Source organism: Saimiri boliviensis, chromosome 9, assembly GCF_048565385.1.
Source record: "Saimiri boliviensis isolate mSaiBol1 chromosome 9, mSaiBol1.pri, whole genome shotgun sequence".
NCBI classification, from domain to species: Eukaryota; Metazoa; Chordata; class Mammalia; order Primates; family Cebidae; genus Saimiri; species Saimiri boliviensis.
In genome coordinates this window covers 28,503,593-28,522,907 of record NC_133457.1, presented here as the reverse complement: position 1 = coordinate 28,522,907, position 19,315 = coordinate 28,503,593, and the positions used below count along the sequence as shown (strand labels likewise).

The following is a 19,315-nucleotide window of genomic DNA, read 5'->3' as shown; positions in this document are numbered from 1 at the left end:
TGGTAAAATTGGAAAATGAAATGCTAAAATATGAAACATTTGGGAACACTAAATACATTTTAGAAAAATAAAATAGCAATACAATTTAGAATGAATGCATCTCACTCTAATTCCTCTCCATTTTGGGAGGCTCGAAATAAGCGCTCTTTTGAAAATCAATCATATACTTTTTTTTTTACATTACCAATGAAGGTCTTTGATTCAAAAGCCAACAAACATCTATAAACTCTGATTTTTAACTCTTTCTTACTCTATTTTAATCACAATGCTAAGAGCCAACTGGCATTCTATCCAGTAACTAATTTATTAAATAGGACAAGCAAAACTCCATAAAGTGGTTAGGATTACAGAGGAAACCCATCAGTCAGAGAGTACAGACTTCAGATTATCACTCCCCAATTCTATACATGCCAAAAGATTTAACTTTGTTCTCAAACATTCATTCATAACAATGTTTCTCAAATAGACCATAATCTATATAAAATAATTATTAGATACGCAAGCAAATGCTCTCTAACATTCAAAATGCAAAAGAAGCAAGGGGGCAAATACTTTCAGAAGTTAAAGACAGTTAAAACCAAGCTATTAGAGGAAGAAAGGAACCAGGTGACGTACTATTTGTGTTATTCTCCACCCACTTATTGATGTGGTTGGCCACAGCTACATTTTGACTGAAGTCCACATGATTTACTTCTGCATTAAAATATTTTTTCAACATTTGCAAAAACTCCTCATTGACATGAAATCCATTTTGCACAAAGAGGGAATTGGCAATTTTCATCACATACTGGCTCTCTTTAGCAATTACCATGTTAGAAAACTCCTTTAAGACAGAAAATTCTTCACCTGCAAGATGAGAAAGGACAAGTATATTTGCAGAACGAACTGGTAAAAGGTCAAGGGAAGTGGAGAAGCATTAAAATACAGCAAGGGAGGTTAACCGAACAGGCACCCAGGGGAAAAGTGCCAGGCTTTCCCCCCACACTGATATGGTCCAATACTTATACTATTTCTAGATGTTCAAATTAACTTTTTGCAAGTTAATATCATGGACTGATATTATTTTTTATTTTGTTGTTATTTTGGTACAATCTATAGAGATTGTTTCAATTGCTTTATTTCAAATTAGTAGGTTATTTTGATTAGACTTCTTTTACCTTATTAGAAAAACGGATCTAGTTAAAAAATCAAGATCATCCTTTTTACTCAGTAGACCTTTTAATTTTAACACTAGAAAAGCCATTAGAAATTATTTTAATTTTTAATTTTTTAATGAGTGAATTCACATGTATATTAAAGCATTTAAATAGAAATCAAACATTATGTCAAAGTGATTACAAAATACCATTTGGCTAGAAATTTCCCCCAATACACAGAATTGCTATAATATGATGGCACCTCAAAAAAATTATTGGATGCTATTTAAACAAGGGAGATACAGTTGATTTTAAGCAAAACTTTCTGATATTCTTAGCGAACCATGCTGTCATTCTTTGTAGCACTCATCATATTTGTAATTTTTCATTTTTTATGTGATAAATATGTGCCTTTCCCTCTAGACTAAAAACTCCAAAATAATGTTTGCTTTTTAAAATTACAATGAATTGATGTAAATCACAATACTTTTTAAAAGAGGTAATTTCCTTAGATTCACTTGGCCAGAAAGAGAGCCAGGAATTAACACATTTCTTGGGTTTCCTGATCCTTCTTGCCATACCATTTCCATGAGATTATCTTTTACCCTGTGTAAATATTGCTGCGTCTGGAATAAAAAGACAACATAACTGAGTCAAAGTCACATTCAAAAGTCTTGAGACATCAAACCTGATCACACTTACCATTTTTCAGGCTGTCATAGCCCATTGAGTGCCGGATTTCTTTCTGGGTAGACCCTTGGGCCCCAAGTTCCATCATTCCCATTGCAAGAGCAATACTCAATGGAGAGAAGAGAATATTTTCATCTTCACCAGTGGCTCTAAGACGATTATACATATTCACTGACAAGTCAGCAATGGCCTCATCAGGGAGAGTGGCCCCTACAGCCATACTTTGCAGCAACAGCAGAGAGAAGAGTCCAAGGAAAGCCATATTGTAATAGTTACAAGCCTAAAAAATAAACATTTACATATTAATTATTAGTTATCTCTGTAACAAAAGTCTCATGAAAGGATATGTTGGAAGGTGCTATTTTAAAAACTCCATTAATAGTCAAATGAACAAATAACACTGCTAAGTTCTGAGGATTCTCCCAGGAACATGATAGCCATGGTCCCTACCTTCACGGGGTTAAGAGTATATATAGTTACTTATATAACAAGTAATTACAGGTCATGTTTAGTGAAGCTAGTTTATCAGTTTTTCACAGCCTCACCAAATATAGTTTGATCATGACTTTGAATGGACTTACTCCAGTTTCCACCAAACTACGTAGGTCTAGGACAACTACAATGAAAACCAAAAGGTATTTACAGGGCTTAAGATGAACTAGCACAGCTAAGCATTTCAAAATGTCACTTTACCCATTTATATAATAAATGCATATTGCAGCTGGGTTACCAACTGGTGAGCAGAGATCAGACATATACCTTCCTCAAATCCCAGTTTATTCATTCCAGGTGGCAGAGCCCACAGGAAGTGGTAACCCAGAGAAGGAGCAGACACAGCACATCCTTGTGTGATTATTCCTCCCATATTGTTCCTCTGACACTGCTGCTCTCCCAGTGACAATCTTGGGGCAGGGAGGAGCCCCCTACCAAAGTTGAGAATGAAGCTGAATTCTTGCTACAACACAGTGCATTTATATTCAGGCTTATGTTACCATTTCAGCAAACACCAAACAAACTGGCATTTCTATTTAAATTAATACTTCTAATTATCAGGCTCATCAGGTTCTTGAACCAATTGAAGAGCATTAAGGCCACATTTTCTTTTCAAGAAAAAAAGCACCATCAGTGCTCAGAATCTCTGAATAATATCTCTGCTTCTTGGCATGCCAGGATTTCAGAAGCCCTGTCTTCCCACAAGCAGCCTGACTTAAACACACTAGGGACAGGATTTCCAATTTCCTTTGTATTCTCCAATTTTGTCACTGCAGACATTTGGAAAGCTCAACTGTTTATTCACACAATTAAGTAACTTACTTGTTCTTGATCATTTAAAAACATTACTAAAACAACATGTAAAGTAATATTGAGCAAATACATTTGGAAAATCATATTTTAATTATGGGCGAGCATTAATAGTCTACATTACTCAATTAACAGAGTACATACACATTTAACTGAAGAGCAGAGTGATTCCAAGAGGCTTACGAATCAGAAGATCCTAATCAGTCCTGAAACATTTATTTGTAACTCCAATTTCAGAGAACTCCCTACTGACTTTGTAAGTCCTTCACATTTTAATGTTAGAAGCATCAGGTTTTTTTTTTTTTTTTTTTTTTTTTTTTTTTTTTGTCTGAAAAGTTCCAAAGTCCTCTGCCCTCACCCCTTCACCTTCCTGCATTTGTATTCAAGTAAATAAATAGTTATTGCTTGTTTAGGAAGGTAAGTCTCAGCCTCTTTGTAAATACGGACTCTCACCACCTCCACTGCTAATGGGATGATTGCTAACGGGAGGTGGCGTGCACTGCTGCAGGGCAGGCTCTGTCATTCATGCAGCATTGGGATAAAGCCAGGTGCCAAGAGCACAGCAGCCCTGCCAGTCTGCTGATTTCAGCCACCTCTGGGAGGCTGCCACTGCTTTGGCATTCTTACTTCCTTTTGTACTCCAGAGAACTCCAGGAAAAGGCAGAGGCTTTACCTGTGGTGAAGCATGCGATAGTTTAAACAAACCTACTGCACTGCAAGTTGTACAAAAGCATAGTACGGGCCGGGCGTGGGTGGCTCACACCTGTAATCCCAGCACTTTGGGAGGCCGAGGTGGGTGGATCACGAGGTCGAGAGATCGAGACCATCCTGGTCTACATGGTGAAGCCCCGTCTCTACTACTAAAAAATACAAAAAATTAGCTGGGCATGGTGGTGCATGCGTGTAATCCCAGCTACTGAGGAGGCTGAGGCAGGAGAATTGCCTGAACCCAGGAGGTGGAGGTTGCGGTGAGCCGAGATCGCGCCATTGCACTCCAACCTGAGTAACAAGATCAAAACTTCGTCTAAAAATATATATATATAGCACGATTACATACAATACACTATACCTGATAATAAATGACTGTGTTACTGGTTTACGTATTTACTATACCATACTTCTTATCATTAAGAAGAAAAAAGTTAACTATTAACAGCCTCAGGCTGGGCCTTCAGGAGGTATTCCAGAAGAAGGCATTGTTATCATAGGATATGACAGCTCCCTGGGTGTCATTGCCTCTGAAGACCATCTAGTGGGATAAGATACAGAGGTGGAAGGCAGTGATACTGATTATCCTGATCACGTGTAGGCCTGGGCAAATGTATGTATCTGTGTCTTAGCTTTTAAAAAGTTTAAAAAGTAAAAATATAAAAATATAAAGTAGAAAATTGGAAAAAAGCTTATAGAATAAGGATATAAAGAAAATGCTTTTGTATAGCCTTACAATGTGTCTGTGCTTTACGCTAAGCGTTGTTACACACTTATACACACTTACTGAATGCAGCTTGCATGGGTTGAAGTTCCTTGGGTAAGTGAGTAAGTGATAGGTAAGTGAAGGTGATGCCTAGGACATTGCTGTACACTACTGGAGCTGGACCCGGAGGCAATACAAAACACTCAAAAAGTTTTTTAAACATTTAAAAGTTTAAAAAGTAAAAAAGTTACAGTAAGTGAATGTTAATTTACTACTGAAGAAAGAAGAAAAATATTTTTAATAAATTTAGTACAGCCAGAGTGTACAGTGTTTAAAAATTCTACTGTAACACTCAGTAATGTCCTAGGCTTCGCATTCACTGGCCACTCACTGATTTACCCAGAGAACTTCTACCTATGCAAGCTCATTCATGGTAAGTGTCCTTTACAGACAGCCACGTCATATTTTATCTTTTCCAAGTCTTTTTTTTTTTTCAGATGAGTTTCACTCTTGTTGCCCAGGCTGGAGTGCAATGGCACAACCGTGGCTCATGGCAACTTACACCTCCTGGGTTCAAGAGATTCTCCTGCCTCAGCCTCCTGAGTATCTGGGATTATAGCTGTGTGCCAACATGCCCAGCTAATTTTTGTATTTTTAGTACAGACAGGGTTTCTTCATGTTGGCCAGGCTGGTCTCAAGCTCCTGACCTCAAGCGATCCACCCGCCTTGGCCTCCCAAAGTGCTGGGATTAGAGGTGTGAGCCACCATGCCTGGCCTGTCTTCTCCAAGTCTTATATCTTATCCCACTTATTCAAGGACTGGAAAGGTAGGTTATACTGTATTTTTACTGTTCCTTTTCTATGTTTAGATATACAAACACCATTATGTTACAGTTGCCTACCATATTGAGTACAATAACATGTTGTACAAGTTTGTAGCCCAGGACATATATAATACCATATAATAAGGTGTGCAGTAGACTATGCAATCTAGGTTTGTATAAGTATACTCGGTGATATTGCCACAAGAATGAAATTGCCTAATGACTCATTTGTTCAATATATTCCTGTCATTATGCAATGAATAAATGTATAAGACCAAGCAATTAAATTTACTGTATGATAGTTGTATCTGTCAGTCAATAACACAACTATTTGGATACCATTGCATTTAACATGAATATCATATTTTAGGCTAAAAATATATTATATTCACATAAATCAAAATTCAACCTATTGCCAATAAGCATTTCAGAAAACAAGACAAAATCTACTATGTTCACAGGCATTTTTTGTTTACAAATGAATGTACCATGAGATAATAATAATACATAACATTTATTGAATACTTGTAACAACTATCTTATTTAAACTTTGCAATCACCTTATAAGTAGAGACACTTATTGTCTCTATTTTATAAATGGAAATGCAGGCTTACAGAGGTTAGGAACTTGTCCAATGTCATACAGGAAGTGCTAGAGCCAGGATTAGAGCCCACACCATCTTTATAGGGCTTTACCTACTAAACTAACCTGCTTTCCAGTTTTGGGATAAGTGGGACAAGACACAAGCCTTGGGGAACAAAGACTTGGACTTAAGTCCCAAGCGTGCGATCATGCTGTTTGATGCTCAGCAAGTCACATGACTTATCTCAGCCCTAGCATCCTCATTAATGAAATAAAGATACTAATCCCCACTCTGCAAAATGATTAAGGAAATAAGAGTGTGTGAGGCACTAATTTTAAGCAACAAGTTATCCTAACAGAGGGCATTATGAGAAAATGTTTCCTAGGTATCTATATTTTTTAAGTTAAACAACAGGCTATGGAGGTAAAATCAGTATTTTATCATTGATATGGTTTGGCTATGTACCCACCCAAAATCTCATCTTGATTTGTATTCCCCGTAATCTCCAATCCTGTCAAGAGTGGGACTGGGTGGAGGTAATTGGATCATGAGGGCAGGTTCCCCCATGCTCTTCTGGTAATAGTGAGTTTCACAAAATCTGATGGTTTTATAAGGCCCTGTGATTTCTCCTGCTTGCACTTTCCCTGTCCTGTTGCCCTTTGAAGAAGGTGCCTGCTTCTCCTTTGCCTTCCACCATGATTGTAAGTTTTCTGAGGCCTCCCCAGGCAATGCGGAACTGAGTCAATTAAACCTCTTTCCTTCATAAATTATCCAGTCTTGGGTGTTTCTTCATAGCGGTGTGAGAACAGACTAACACAATCATCTCTGTTGCCCATCTAATGTGGCACCATTAGCCATTCATTCACTCAAGATTGACAGAGGTTCCATGAAGATATCAAAATTTATAAGGACAGGCTCTTGTCCTCAAGGAACTCACAGCATTTTGCAGGAGTTTACAATTAGTATTACAGTGTCTCTTTAAGAAAACAGATCTTTTTAAGAATGAGGAGAAGAATAAGTCATCCCTTCAGGAAAATACATGCACATGGATAACAGAAAATTATATCCACTGGCTAGGATATTCACTGACCTCAGGTGAAGAACCTCTGGTTAACAGCAGATGGTCAGAGAAAAAAGCAGTGTTAGATCGACTTGCAGCTCTGCAGGTTTTTCTTACTAGGGAAAATGAGATGTCAAAACCACGATGTATCTTTGGGCTTCTAAACTCCTGGAAAGAGCTCCCATTATGTTTGTGGGAGAGGGCTCTGCCAGGGCAGTGGGCAGCAGGCCACCGATGACACATTCTGCCAAGAAATTTGGACCACATGGCTGTGAATTGTGGGAGCAGGCCATGTCGGGGAACTCTTTCAGCAAGTTGAAAGAACGCTGCTCTAGAAACATACATGTCTATCCGCAATTAAGTGATCTTTCTTCCTCTTGAAGCAAGATGTGCAGCTTGCAAGCAAAATTACTTCTGCTAGCCTGCTCTAGCCTCTCTGCTGCTGGTTGCTAGTTGCTGGCTTCTTCCTCCACCTCTGTTGCTTCTATCTACTCCTGAGTATTGGGATATTATTTTTAGTTTCTAGGTTTTTGGCTGGGTGGGGGTTGGAGGGAGTGCTTTCCTTGTTCTACATTCTACTAGATCCATGGATCTAGTCCAGGCCCTTCTCTCTTCTTGATAGTACATTTCTCATGCCCACTGGTGAACTCTCAAAACAAAGATACTTCAACTATTATATCTATTAAGATTATTCTCAAATAAGTAAAATTCTAGCTCTGGCTTCATTTTTATCTTAATTTCTGATATGCATTGGTAATTTTTCTTGGGATATTTATTTGTTGATGCCTGCCAGCACTTTGAATTCAACTAGGCTCAAACATGACTCCTTATCAATCAAACCTTTGACTCCCCTCCACCTCTTTTCCCCTCATGTTCAATTCATTGTCAAACACTCATTCCATATTGCATCCTGGCATCTCTCCTGTTGATCATCCCATGGCCATTCTTCTTCTCAATCATCCCAATGGCAGTTCTTCTTCTCAATGCATCTCAAGGGCTACACCAATGGTTCTGGTTCTTGGCCACTCTCTGAACTGCTGGTTATTGCCCTCTTCATTACATCATATGCTGAGCCTCCAGTTCAATTGTCTTCATACACCCTATGACCAGGTTATTCCTATGTTTACAAAACCTCAGGAGTTCCCTCATCCCTGTAGACCAAAGCCCAAAATATTTGGTCTTGAACGTAATACAACCTTTGTACTGTGACCCAGCATAATTTTCGACTTACTACTCCCCTTCATGGATCCTGTAACTCTAGCCAGACTCCCTTTTGCAACAGATACACCAGAATTTTCCTCTTCTGTTACTGGTTTGTATAGTTCTCTTTCTGAAACAAACCTAGCCCAAGTTCCATATGTTCAAATCCAAAGCACTTCTCCAGGTTCTGTTCTATTTTTGTCTTCTTCATGAATACATGCTTCATTCTTCAATTAAAACAGCAACTTCCTCCCTCCTCTGAAACCTTGTTTTTATCTCTACCTCTCCAATATCCCATGCCACTGCTTCCTTCTTTTAAAGGCAATTTCATACATGGATCATCTCTTGTCCTAAGCTTTTTGAGGGCACAAATGGAAGGATATTCATCTTTGTGTATCTTAGGGTAATCAGAATGAGCACCTAATGAATTATACATAGTAGGTGCCAAATAAATATTTATTAAATTAATATAGTATGACACGTAAAGGCCCACAATGCTGTATCAGGAGAAACAGCAAAAGTAGCTGTCACTTCTAAATTTTTGAGGCTAATTTAGTTTGAGCCCAGAGGTAGTAGCTCATTTTTATTTTTTCTTCTCTTTGATAAAGTGTTTCCATCTTTCCAGCCTGACAAAGTGGTATTGTCACCAATGTTGGCAAAATGCAATGACTAAACATGTAATATGTTAACTAGTACACCACTTTGAACAATCGCAAAAGGTGGTACCAAAACATTACAATATTAACATTAGTCTACATAATGCCAGGTCCCTACTATTAATCATAATAATCAATACATTCTCAAATGAGTTACTTTCACATGGATAATGACTTTGGAGATTTATTATTTTGCTAGCTACTCTGTAAAATGTCTTTACATAAAAACAAAGGGCTGCCGAACCAGAATAGTGGTAGATAATGCCGTGGTAATAGAAAAGGTAGAAGTAGTTTAACTATGAATAAACTACCCTTACTTCTTGCATTTCTCCTCTTTGTTACCCGTGGTAGTAAGTTGTATATATGTGTATACATGTATACTACTTTAGAAAATATGTCCTTAAAACAAGTAAGGGAACTAAATCTTCTTGTAATTGAGGTATGATGAATCACAAAACTAAATGCCAGCATTATAAAAAAAAAGATAGTGTATTTTAGTTTCCCTGGTAGTTCATCTTATTTAGAAGAAGATTGATTATTTATAAATGCATCTTGTTGTTTTTTTTATAAACCAATTATTTTAATATTATTAAAAAATGGTTCCATAATTGTGAGTTGAGAAAAAGAGAGAGGTGCCCTTTGGTAGCTAAGAAAAATGCTTGAGGGATGCCTTTTCTCCACCCAAAAAAAAAAAAAAAAAAAAAAAAAAAAAAAAAAAAAAAGCCACAAGAAATAACTAGGGAGAAATGCCTAAGAAAAAGAAGTTCCACTGCCTGTTAATTCTCAGACTTTTGTAAGCAAAGTATTAGTAATTCTTTTAATCGAAAGAACCTACATAGGGCTGCTAAATTTTTGTTCTACTAATATATTGATGTGGCAGCAAAAAAATTAACAAAACAATGTCTCTTTGAATCATATAAAAGAGTGAATACATCAGTATTTCATCATGAAAATAAGACAATCCCTTGGACTGGATATTTCCAAGCTCACAAAAAATCTCTACTTTGTTTTCTTCATGTTGCCACAGATTGGTGAAAACTTTATCATGGGCGTTTGGAAAACCAGGAATTTGGGAACCACTGCCTTAACTTTGGTTAATACTAGTTACCTTGGTGAAATTTGGAATAAGTTAAAGTTTCCAGGCCTTTGCTTCCTGATTTGCTAAGAGAAAGGCAAAATGAGATCACCAGCAATGAAGCTAGAAACTTTGTCAAAAAAACTTGTCCAAAAAAAGGGGGTCCCACTTTGTGAAATAATCTGAATTTTAGAAATCTGTAATTTCACAAATTCCTCATGCATAGTGTTCCTTCCCTTTCCCAATTTTAACAAATCTTAATAATCAATATTGAGAGAAATCAGCTGATCTCCATACGGACAGGGAAATTGTGTCAGAGCTATCATTTCCCGTGCATGTGCCGTAGTCTGTACAAGTATGTATTTTAGGCTATTTGTTTATCCTTGTTCCTTCAGTTGAATTGTTTCCATTGGTGCTGCCTCTCACAGTAGAGTTTTCCTTAAACTTGGATCTGCACTTGTCCTCAACAGGACTGTACTGTGATGGCAGCATGGAACAGAAAAATTACTGTGTATGCAGAAGAGAATGGAGAGTACCAGAGGATTTAATTTTCTGTAAGTGATGCAAATATTCATCACTCAAGAAATGAACCAAGTGATTCTCTTGTAAAATAATTAAATGTTTTACAGAGGACCCAAGAATAGAAAACACATGCAAGTAGATAAATCTGTGTAAGTCAATAAATCTTTTGGCCTTGGGTTCTTCACAAGGACTGTCTGTTGGATGCCAACCAGCACAGTTAAAGGCAGGAGAATTTGCCCGTCTTTCAGAATAGATCACAGTGTTTTCAAAGCTAGGAAAAGTGAAAAACCGTGAATGCTATGCTGAGGACAACTGCTCAGGTGGTAAGCTATCAAATCTTCCTTATAATTTTCAAAATCAGCTGTAAAACCTCAGGTATATAGTTAAATTGCAGTGTGTGTAGAGAGTAGAAGTACAGGATGGACTATGTAGAAAATATCCCAGCATTCTTTGAAATGCCTTAAGATTACATTTTCAATCACAAAGGTGCTAAAAAGGTTTCAATCAGGACAGGCATTATGAAAGTATCATGTCATATGCATGATAAATGATGGACAAAGTGATTCAGAAGACTGTTAAAAAGGTTTAAACTGTTGTTTACTGAGGGAATAATATGCCGTGGTATGAATAGACTCCACTTTTCTAAAAGAAGCATATAATTTTTTCCTTTTCAAATTTTCTTTCTCCTCCAAAAAACTATTACTAAATTGAAACGTCTCTTGAAACCAACAGGCCAGGCCAAGGAAATAAGGGACAAAGAGGCTTAATTCTGTAATATCCATGAAATTACAATATAAATAATTTAATCCTTTCTCCTTTTTCTCTTTCTTTTGCCTCTTTCTATAGCTACCCAGCTCACTGTGACCCTTTCCATACACTCTTAACTTGGAGTTTTTAATAGGATACATGTTACTTTTTTCTGTACTACTGAATCAAGCAAAAGGGAAAGCTCCTCAGATATGTCTCAAATGAGGTGAACTTGATAAAATGGCCAAGTAAATCAAAAGGACATAACTATGGAGAGAGTTATATATGAAGACTTAATTTACCAGAAAAAAATTATGAAAGACTTGGGAATGGGCCAAGATGATTACTGGTGTCTTCAATGATAACTATGTATTATCAAAAACATACATTTCTAGGTTATCTGAATCTATGGATTTTGAAGTTTTCTTTGAACAATTTTACAACTCTCTAAGTTGTAGAAAATTGGTTATGAGGTAAATGATTCTGGTCCGTAATAATGTACAGCATACATGTATAGTGGACTGCAACTGATTATTGCCCTGTGGATATTGGCCAGTTTGCATCTATTAAGCAAATATATTCTGGTATTTCTGATAGGCTTATATATTCATCTGCTTTTTGGATTCTTTCCTGAATTGGTTATAATAGTTTACTGGTTATCTCATTAATAATTGAGCTAAAAATATCTTTGCTATGCATTCATTTTATATTTGTTTGACAGTCAAGATTATAGCCTTCTTAAAAATAATTATCCTTTAATTGGTTTAAAAATATTTGAAGCTAGAAATTTTTCTTTTAAAAATATTTATTTTTGTAGAATAATCCAATAATTAGAGTAGGATGGTATCGGAATTGTTAGCCTTTTCTTAATCACTAAACATTCCTTAATCATTGCTTGAATTTGTTCTGTATCAGTGATAGCCCAAAATGATTTGGTAGAACTCCTCTGGGCCGGGCGCGGTGGCTCATGCTTGCAATCCCAGCACTTTGGGAGGCCGAGGCGGGTGGATCATGAGGTCAAGAGATCGAGACCATCCTGGTCAACATGGTGAAACCCTGTCTCTACTAAAATACAAAAATTAGCTGGACATGGTGGCACGTGCCTGTAGTCCCAGCTACTCAGGAGGCTGAGGCAGGAGAATTGCCTGAACCCAGGAGGCAGAGGTTGCGGTGAGCCAAGATTGCGCCATTGCACTCCAGCCTGGGTAACAAGAGTTAAACTCGGCCTCAAAAAAAAAAAAAAAAAAGAAGAACTCCTCTGTTGCTTGGGATTACTGACCACATAGCAACTAGCACTGACCTGGCTGTGCTACAGGTGAAATTGCCTTTGCAAAGATGATAGCAGTGAGCGAAATCTAACAACGCTGATATCATCTTGCTTCTAACCTCACAAACTGTCCTCGCTCATTCCTGGGTAGAGGCCAAACCAACAAGAAAGGAATTTGGTTTACAGTTTAACTTTAAAGCAATGATGATAATAGTCCCTTTCCCAAACTAACTCCCTTCTTGTTTGAGGACTGAAACTGCCTTCATAAAACTAATGAAAGGCCAGAAGGTTAGAATTACGGTAGAGGCCTGAATTCTGGCAATCTACAAGCATAGTTAAGTGATAAGCAGCCATTGTTCTCTAGCTTGCTTACTGCTCAAGCATCATGTAGCCAGCGATTACAAGATTTGGAACCTTCCTAATTGCTCCTATAAATCACATCCCTATTATCAAAATCTAACAGTTTTTGAGATATTTTTCAGACATGAATTCAGGTGGACAGACTGATGCCACCCAGATCAGTGACTCACCCAAACAAACTGACTCAGCTGGTCCTGTGATTCTCACCCACAGACTGACTCAGCTTCCAAAGACAGTTTGCATCTCTTATGATTTCATTCCCAACCAGTCAGAAAACTAATTCCCTAGCTCCCTTCCCACCAAATTATCCTTACAAACCATAGCCTCTCAGATCTCAGCAGGGAAAATTTGAGAAATATCTCCCATTCTCCTGCTTGGCTGCCTTGCGATACTTAGTTAATTAATTAATTAATTAAATTCTTTCTCTGCTGCAACAGTGTTATCTTAGTGCATTGGCTTTATCTGTGCAGCAGGCAAGAAGAACTTGTTGGGCTGTAACACAGGTGTAAAATTCTTGGTTATTTTACATGCACCCAAGAGTACAGTTGGGCCTGATGACCTGCTCATTTGGGGACTAACAAGTTGTCTTGGTCTGTTTTCTATTTGTATAACAGAATAACCACAGAATTGGTAATTTATAAAGAAAAGAAGTTTATTTGGCAAATAATTCTGAATGCTGGGAAGTCCAAGAGCATGGCACTAGCATCAGATGAGGGTCATCCCACTGTAGAAGGCTGAAAGGCAAGTGAAGATGAAAGAGGGCAGTACAGAGAGGAAAAGGGGGTCAAACTCCTGCAGTAACCAGCCCACTCCCATGATAACAGCATTAATCCATTCATGTGTGCAGAGCCCTCATAGCCCTATCACCTCCCAACTAAGAGAATACGCGGTGCCAACACTCCCTAGAATTTTAAAGTACTTTCTTATATATTTAATAGATTACATCTAAATTTCTAGCATCAAGAGAAAGGTAGTTGAAATGAAGATGAACTGTGACTTAGAAGACAACACTCCCTTTCTTTAAAAGTGCCTGAGGCTTCCAAAAAGTCTTTGGGCTTTCCCCAGGAGTGTCCCTGGACCACAACATCACCTGTGTAGTGGGGGATAGAGGCTTTAAACCTCCAAGAATATTTTACAACTACAAAAACCTCTTGTAAAATTGTTTTGACTCAATCAATAAATGTTGAATAAATAAATATCTGGTCAATCCTTTTCCCATCTTAGGTCATAAGAAATTTTAAAAATTAAAGCTAAAATACTTGACTATTTTGTATCCTTTCAGAAGTTAAGAAAATGTCAATAAAGAAAAAGTATTCATGACATTTTCAAAGATGATAAGAAGGACTATTCAAGAGGGACTGCTGCAGTGAGGGTTTTGCAATAGTAGAGAGAGATTGGGTTTAACTTCAAATACCAGGACAAGTGGGAATTTACAGCCAAGGAGCAGAGTGGATGTCAGCGGATGGAAAATTACTAAGAGGAAAGATCAGGAATTAGGGGGTTCCTACTTAAACTGACCTTAGAGGATTCTTGGTATAGGCAGGCCAGGGTGATAAGATACAGAGGATGATGTGGGTAGGATAGGCAAGATGAAGAATTTTCTCATATATTAAGACTAGGGGATTCTCACTACACTGACTCAGGAGGACTCTTACTAAAACTGCACCAAGTAGGTCAAAGACAGTGTCCCAGGTCAGGGCCTAGCTGAGAAGAGAGATCAGAGGTTTCTGACTCAAGTTTAGTCAAGGAGATGGTTTGCCAGTGTTGTCTAATAGAACTTTCTGTGGTGACAGAAATACTACATATGTGGGCTTCTCCGGTGAGATAGCCAGCAGCCACTTTTGGCTATTGAGTTCTTGCAATTTGACTACTGAAATCAAGGAACTTAATTTTTAATTTAATAATCAAATAGCCACATGTGGCTAGTACCTACTGAATTAATCAGTCAGTGCAGAGCTAGAAGCAGGCTAAAAAGATCAACTTTTCCCAACATTATTTCTTGACCAAAGAGCCCATAATTCAAGTGTTTAAAAAAAAAAAAAAGCAGAGAAAAACTAGTAGCGTGAATCCCACAAAACATGTGCCCTTAGCTAAGATATTTTTATTTAAAAACAAATTCCCTTTCTTCAGGAGATCTGAAATGATAAAGAGGCTCCATTTGGAATTCTAACGGCTTTTGGTTAAAGCCTGGGGAAAGCAAAGTCAATCAATGCCAACAAAACCCAGTGAGCTGGCAGGTCCTCAGCCCTCCTGGAAATGTGATTTGGGCTTTCCATAAAATGTAATGAATAATTCTCTTTGGCATAATTGGGGAGAATTTATACTTGCCAATGAATGACTTCCTTTGGATTCATGTCAGGAAAGCTAAATAAGTGACACATGAGCCCTCAGACAAAACTCAGCAAGTAGTTTCAGAGAGCCGGGTAAAAAGTCATCATCAATCAAGGTTGCATGTGGCCCCAGGCCATTGTGGGACTAAGCCAGGCATGAATGGTCTTAACTTACCCATTAATATTTTAAGAAATCCCTACTCTTTGATCCCTTCCTTAGACAGTGGGCTTGGCTGTTTACAAGACTGTGGAATATTCATGCTGGAAACACCTTGTAAGGCCTCCCCCATTTTGTAGGTGAGAAAAATGAGTTTTTTTACTGAACAATTTCTTGTACAAAAAGAATGTTTAATGAGTTAAAGACTCAAACAGTAATGCAATACATAGAATTTCATTCACTCCATTCATTTATTCAATAAATACTTATTCTTGCCAGCTATATACCAGCCCCTGAGGTAGGTGCCAGGGATACAGAAAAAACATGAAACTAGCAACCCCCGTTTGTGATATTTTTCTTCATTTACTAGATCTACATTGTTCAAGGAAATATTCAGCTTTTCATGCAGAATTTAAAAAAATATATTACATTTTCTAGTATTTTATTTTAAAAATATTTTTGTAAAAAATTTTATTTTAAAAATATTTTTGTAAAAATAAAATCGTAAAAGTTGGCTGTGTCCCTGAAAGTCTAAAAATACCCAGATATAAAGTTACTTCTCAATTGTCTTGCTAATGAAGAGAGTTGTAGCCTGACTAATCCTCTAATCATTCATGTGTTAAAGTGACACTTCAAGGGAAACCCTATCTCTACTAAAAATACAAAAATTAGCTGGGTGTGGTGGCAGGTGCCTATAATCCCAGCTACTCTGAGGCTGGGGCAAGAGAATCACTTGAACCCAGGAGGCAGAGGTTGCAACCACGCCACTGCACTTCAGCCTCAGTGATAGAGCAAGACTTCTCCTCAAAACAAAACATAACAAATAATAACAATAATAATAATAATAAAGTGACACTTCACTGTACCCTGAAGAAATGGGGAATCAGATAAAATTTTCAGCGAAGTTATTTAGAACTCACATTTAAAATTCACACTGACTTTTAGAGCATCCAAAGACAGTTTTAAACTTATCTTGATAATGAATGGTCAGAACTAGAAATACGTTATTATAATATAATGATATCCCGATAGAGGACAGCAGGATACAGGGCTGTTAGTCATACCTGCACATCAAAGCATCCGAGATCAAATTACGTTTGTATTATATTTGTAGAGTGCTTTTGTCCTTTTTCACTTTTTTGGATTCTGTCTCTCCCTACTACAGTGTCAGCCTCACAACTCTTCTTTTACTCCTTTAGCTTTAACCTCTTGCTGTACTTTTTAACAGTGGCCCCCTACCTTTTGGGCACCAGGGACAGGTTTTGTGGAAGACAATTTTTCAGTGGACAGGGGTGAGGGGATGATTTGGGGATGAAACTGTTCCACCTTAGATCATTGGGCATTAGATTCTCATAAGGAGTATACAACTTAGATCCCTCACATGCACAGTTGACAATATGGCTCTGGCTCCTATGAGAATCTAATGCTGCTGCTGATCTGACATGAGGTGGGACTCAAGTGGTAATGCTTGCTCACCCACCATTCACCTCCTGCTGTGCAACCTGGTTCCTAACAGGTCACTGACCAGTACTGGTTTATGGCCCAGGGATTGGGGACCTCTGCTTTATAAGATCAGGTATGAGGTGTGAGGACATCCCTAAACTCTCCTGAGGTGAAATGTATAGGTTCACTTTGCCACAGCAGCTACTGAAGCCATGCAAATATACTTTTGTCTTGGCCAAGGCCCTTTTTTTTTTAGTAAGGCGAATTAGGCTAATGGGATTCTGACACCAATGCAAATGAGGAAGAATACTAATATTAACTTGAATCTCCTGAAATTGTCATTTTGGTGAGTCAAAGTGGTCAAATATTGGCGACCTCATATGCCTCAATCTGTTACTTACTAAGCATTAGCTGTGTGCCAAGCTGAAGGTGAAAACTTTCACATGTTATTTTGCCACTTTATATTTCATAGAGTTATTATGATGTTTTAAAAAAAATTATATACTAACTTAGAAATCTGGAAAAAATCTTTATTATTTTCCTCCAAGAATTCTTTTTGTCTTTTTAACATTGTATTAGAAATGCTAGAAATTGACAGAAGAACTCTCTAACTGATATGGAACACCAACCCAAGTTAAGTGGCTCTTTCTCAATCACAAAAATACTTGTGGCTCACACTCGTTTTACCCTGGGGAAATTAAGTTACGTATATTACTTTATAAACAGACTTTTTTGGGACTACAGACTCTGGTGAAAGTCAAAGTAAAAAAGAATGTGTGAAAATTTATTTTACTGTTTTGTTTTTTAAAGCTCCCATAAATTTAAAAAAATTTCCCTGACATTGACTAACACTGTGCTAATGCTATGTGAAAATACCTGCCTGTTAATTCTGTTTATAAACCTGCTACACACCTTGTAATAGGAGTACTTCTAAAAGAAACTTTGGTTACCTGTTCTTGTTCATCAGAACAAGACTGTGAATGACTGAAAAGGCAACTTATAATTTTTATTGCAGAGTGTGGGCAAACAACTAAAACAGAAGTAGATTTTAAAAAGGCTCTATCAGAGTATTCTAGTTACATTTGCTTGCAATTTTCAGAACAACATTTATAGTATAGTAACAGCTTTAGGAAGCATGTAGAAAGATGTGTCAAGGAAATCAGCCAATGTTAATGTTGGTGTAAGGGAAATATTGTACTTCTTCACAAGGGACTTAAAATAGTAAATCGACCACTTTTATTTTCAGAGATCTCAAGAGAAATTGATTTAATTTATTTTTCTGAATCAAATCCAAGTTTAACAGTCCCCACTAACAGGAAACTGTCTCTTATCAAGCTCCTTACATAGCAGCTTAAAGCTTTTCCCATCATTGTACAGGTAGAATGGGAAGAATATTTTATGGATCTTACATTGTCAGCAACAGCATTCACTGGCCTGGCATAGTTAGGATGTGTCCCTCTCCTTAGGTAACCACTGAAGTTTCTCAGAAAAGTCATGATGAAATGAAGGCAAATATGTTGGAGCCTTTTTGTTTTTTTAACTTTTGATTCGCTTCTTGTCTTAAGCATTACCAAAAGTTAAAGCTAGTTGTGTCAGATAAACTTCAGAGAAATGCACACAAACACACACACAAACACACATAAAGAAAAAGGGTATCATGATGCTGCCACGGCTGGAATATAATGGCTATTCAAGCAATTTTCCTGCCTCATCTTTCTGAGCAGCTGATACTATAAGTGTACATCATTGTACCTGAATGTCAGAGAATATTTTAATGACTCCAAGGTATGTGTCAAAGACTGTCATGGAGATAAGACTTGTCCATAAATGAATTAGAATAAAATGAAACAATTCTCTTGACTTAACTTTATAAAAATACAGACAATTAGCTCTACAGAGAATGACTGAATGATGGATATTGGGTTGCCATGAGCATCATGGATTTTTACTCCATAACAGATCTATATAGCTGTTTTTGAATATACAGTTTTAAAATCCAGTAAGAGGCAAAGCTCAACTTGAGATAAGTACAAGACAGGTTACCCAAGTAGAATGGGCTATACTATCATATTTCCTCACTTCTAGTATTGCTTATAGAATTTTATAGGTGAGTGGTTGGGAGCTAAAAGATCTAGGTAATTGCTAATAACATTCAGGAATATGATAGAAATATCTAAGTGTCAAAATGAAAAGAAAAGTTCCTCCCATACACTGTATTCTTTGACCTCAATTTTCTCCCCAAAGATCATTCATTCATAGAACTGTAGAGATGGAACAATAATATAATGAACAAAACACCTAGACGTAATATAAATTATTGCTAGTCCTCTTAACAAGCCTATTGGTAGATGCAGGTGACTCCATTTGTAGATTAAGAAACTGAAACCCATTACATTGAAGATGCTGTATTATGGTCACACAGTTTATTAAGGAGTGAAGATGGGATCTGAACTTTCATCAGAAGTCTTCAAGTCCTGTACTATTTCACTATGCCATGCTGCCCATGTTAGATGGGATTTAGAGGTCATCAGGTTCACTTCTGTTAATTT

At 37.3% G+C, this 19,315-nt stretch overlaps 1 protein-coding gene across 2 annotated transcripts in view; it reads right to left on the bottom strand.

Annotated features, from left to right (window-relative positions):
• The window catches only part of SERPINI1 (serpin family I member 1), an 80,079-nt gene that overhangs the window by 24,296 nt on the left and 36,468 nt on the right, over positions 1–19,315 (bottom strand). For both annotated transcript variants that reach the window (XM_074405622.1, XM_003924967.4), the window contains exons 2-3: positions 1,839–2,106; positions 616–846 (exon numbers count right to left, since the gene is read on the bottom strand). In XM_074405622.1, coding sequence (XP_074261723.1) covers positions 616–846; positions 1,839–2,088 — 481 coding nt within the window. In that variant the 5' untranslated portion in view covers positions 2,089–2,106. The remainder of the gene's footprint in view (positions 1–615; positions 847–1,838; positions 2,107–19,315) is intronic.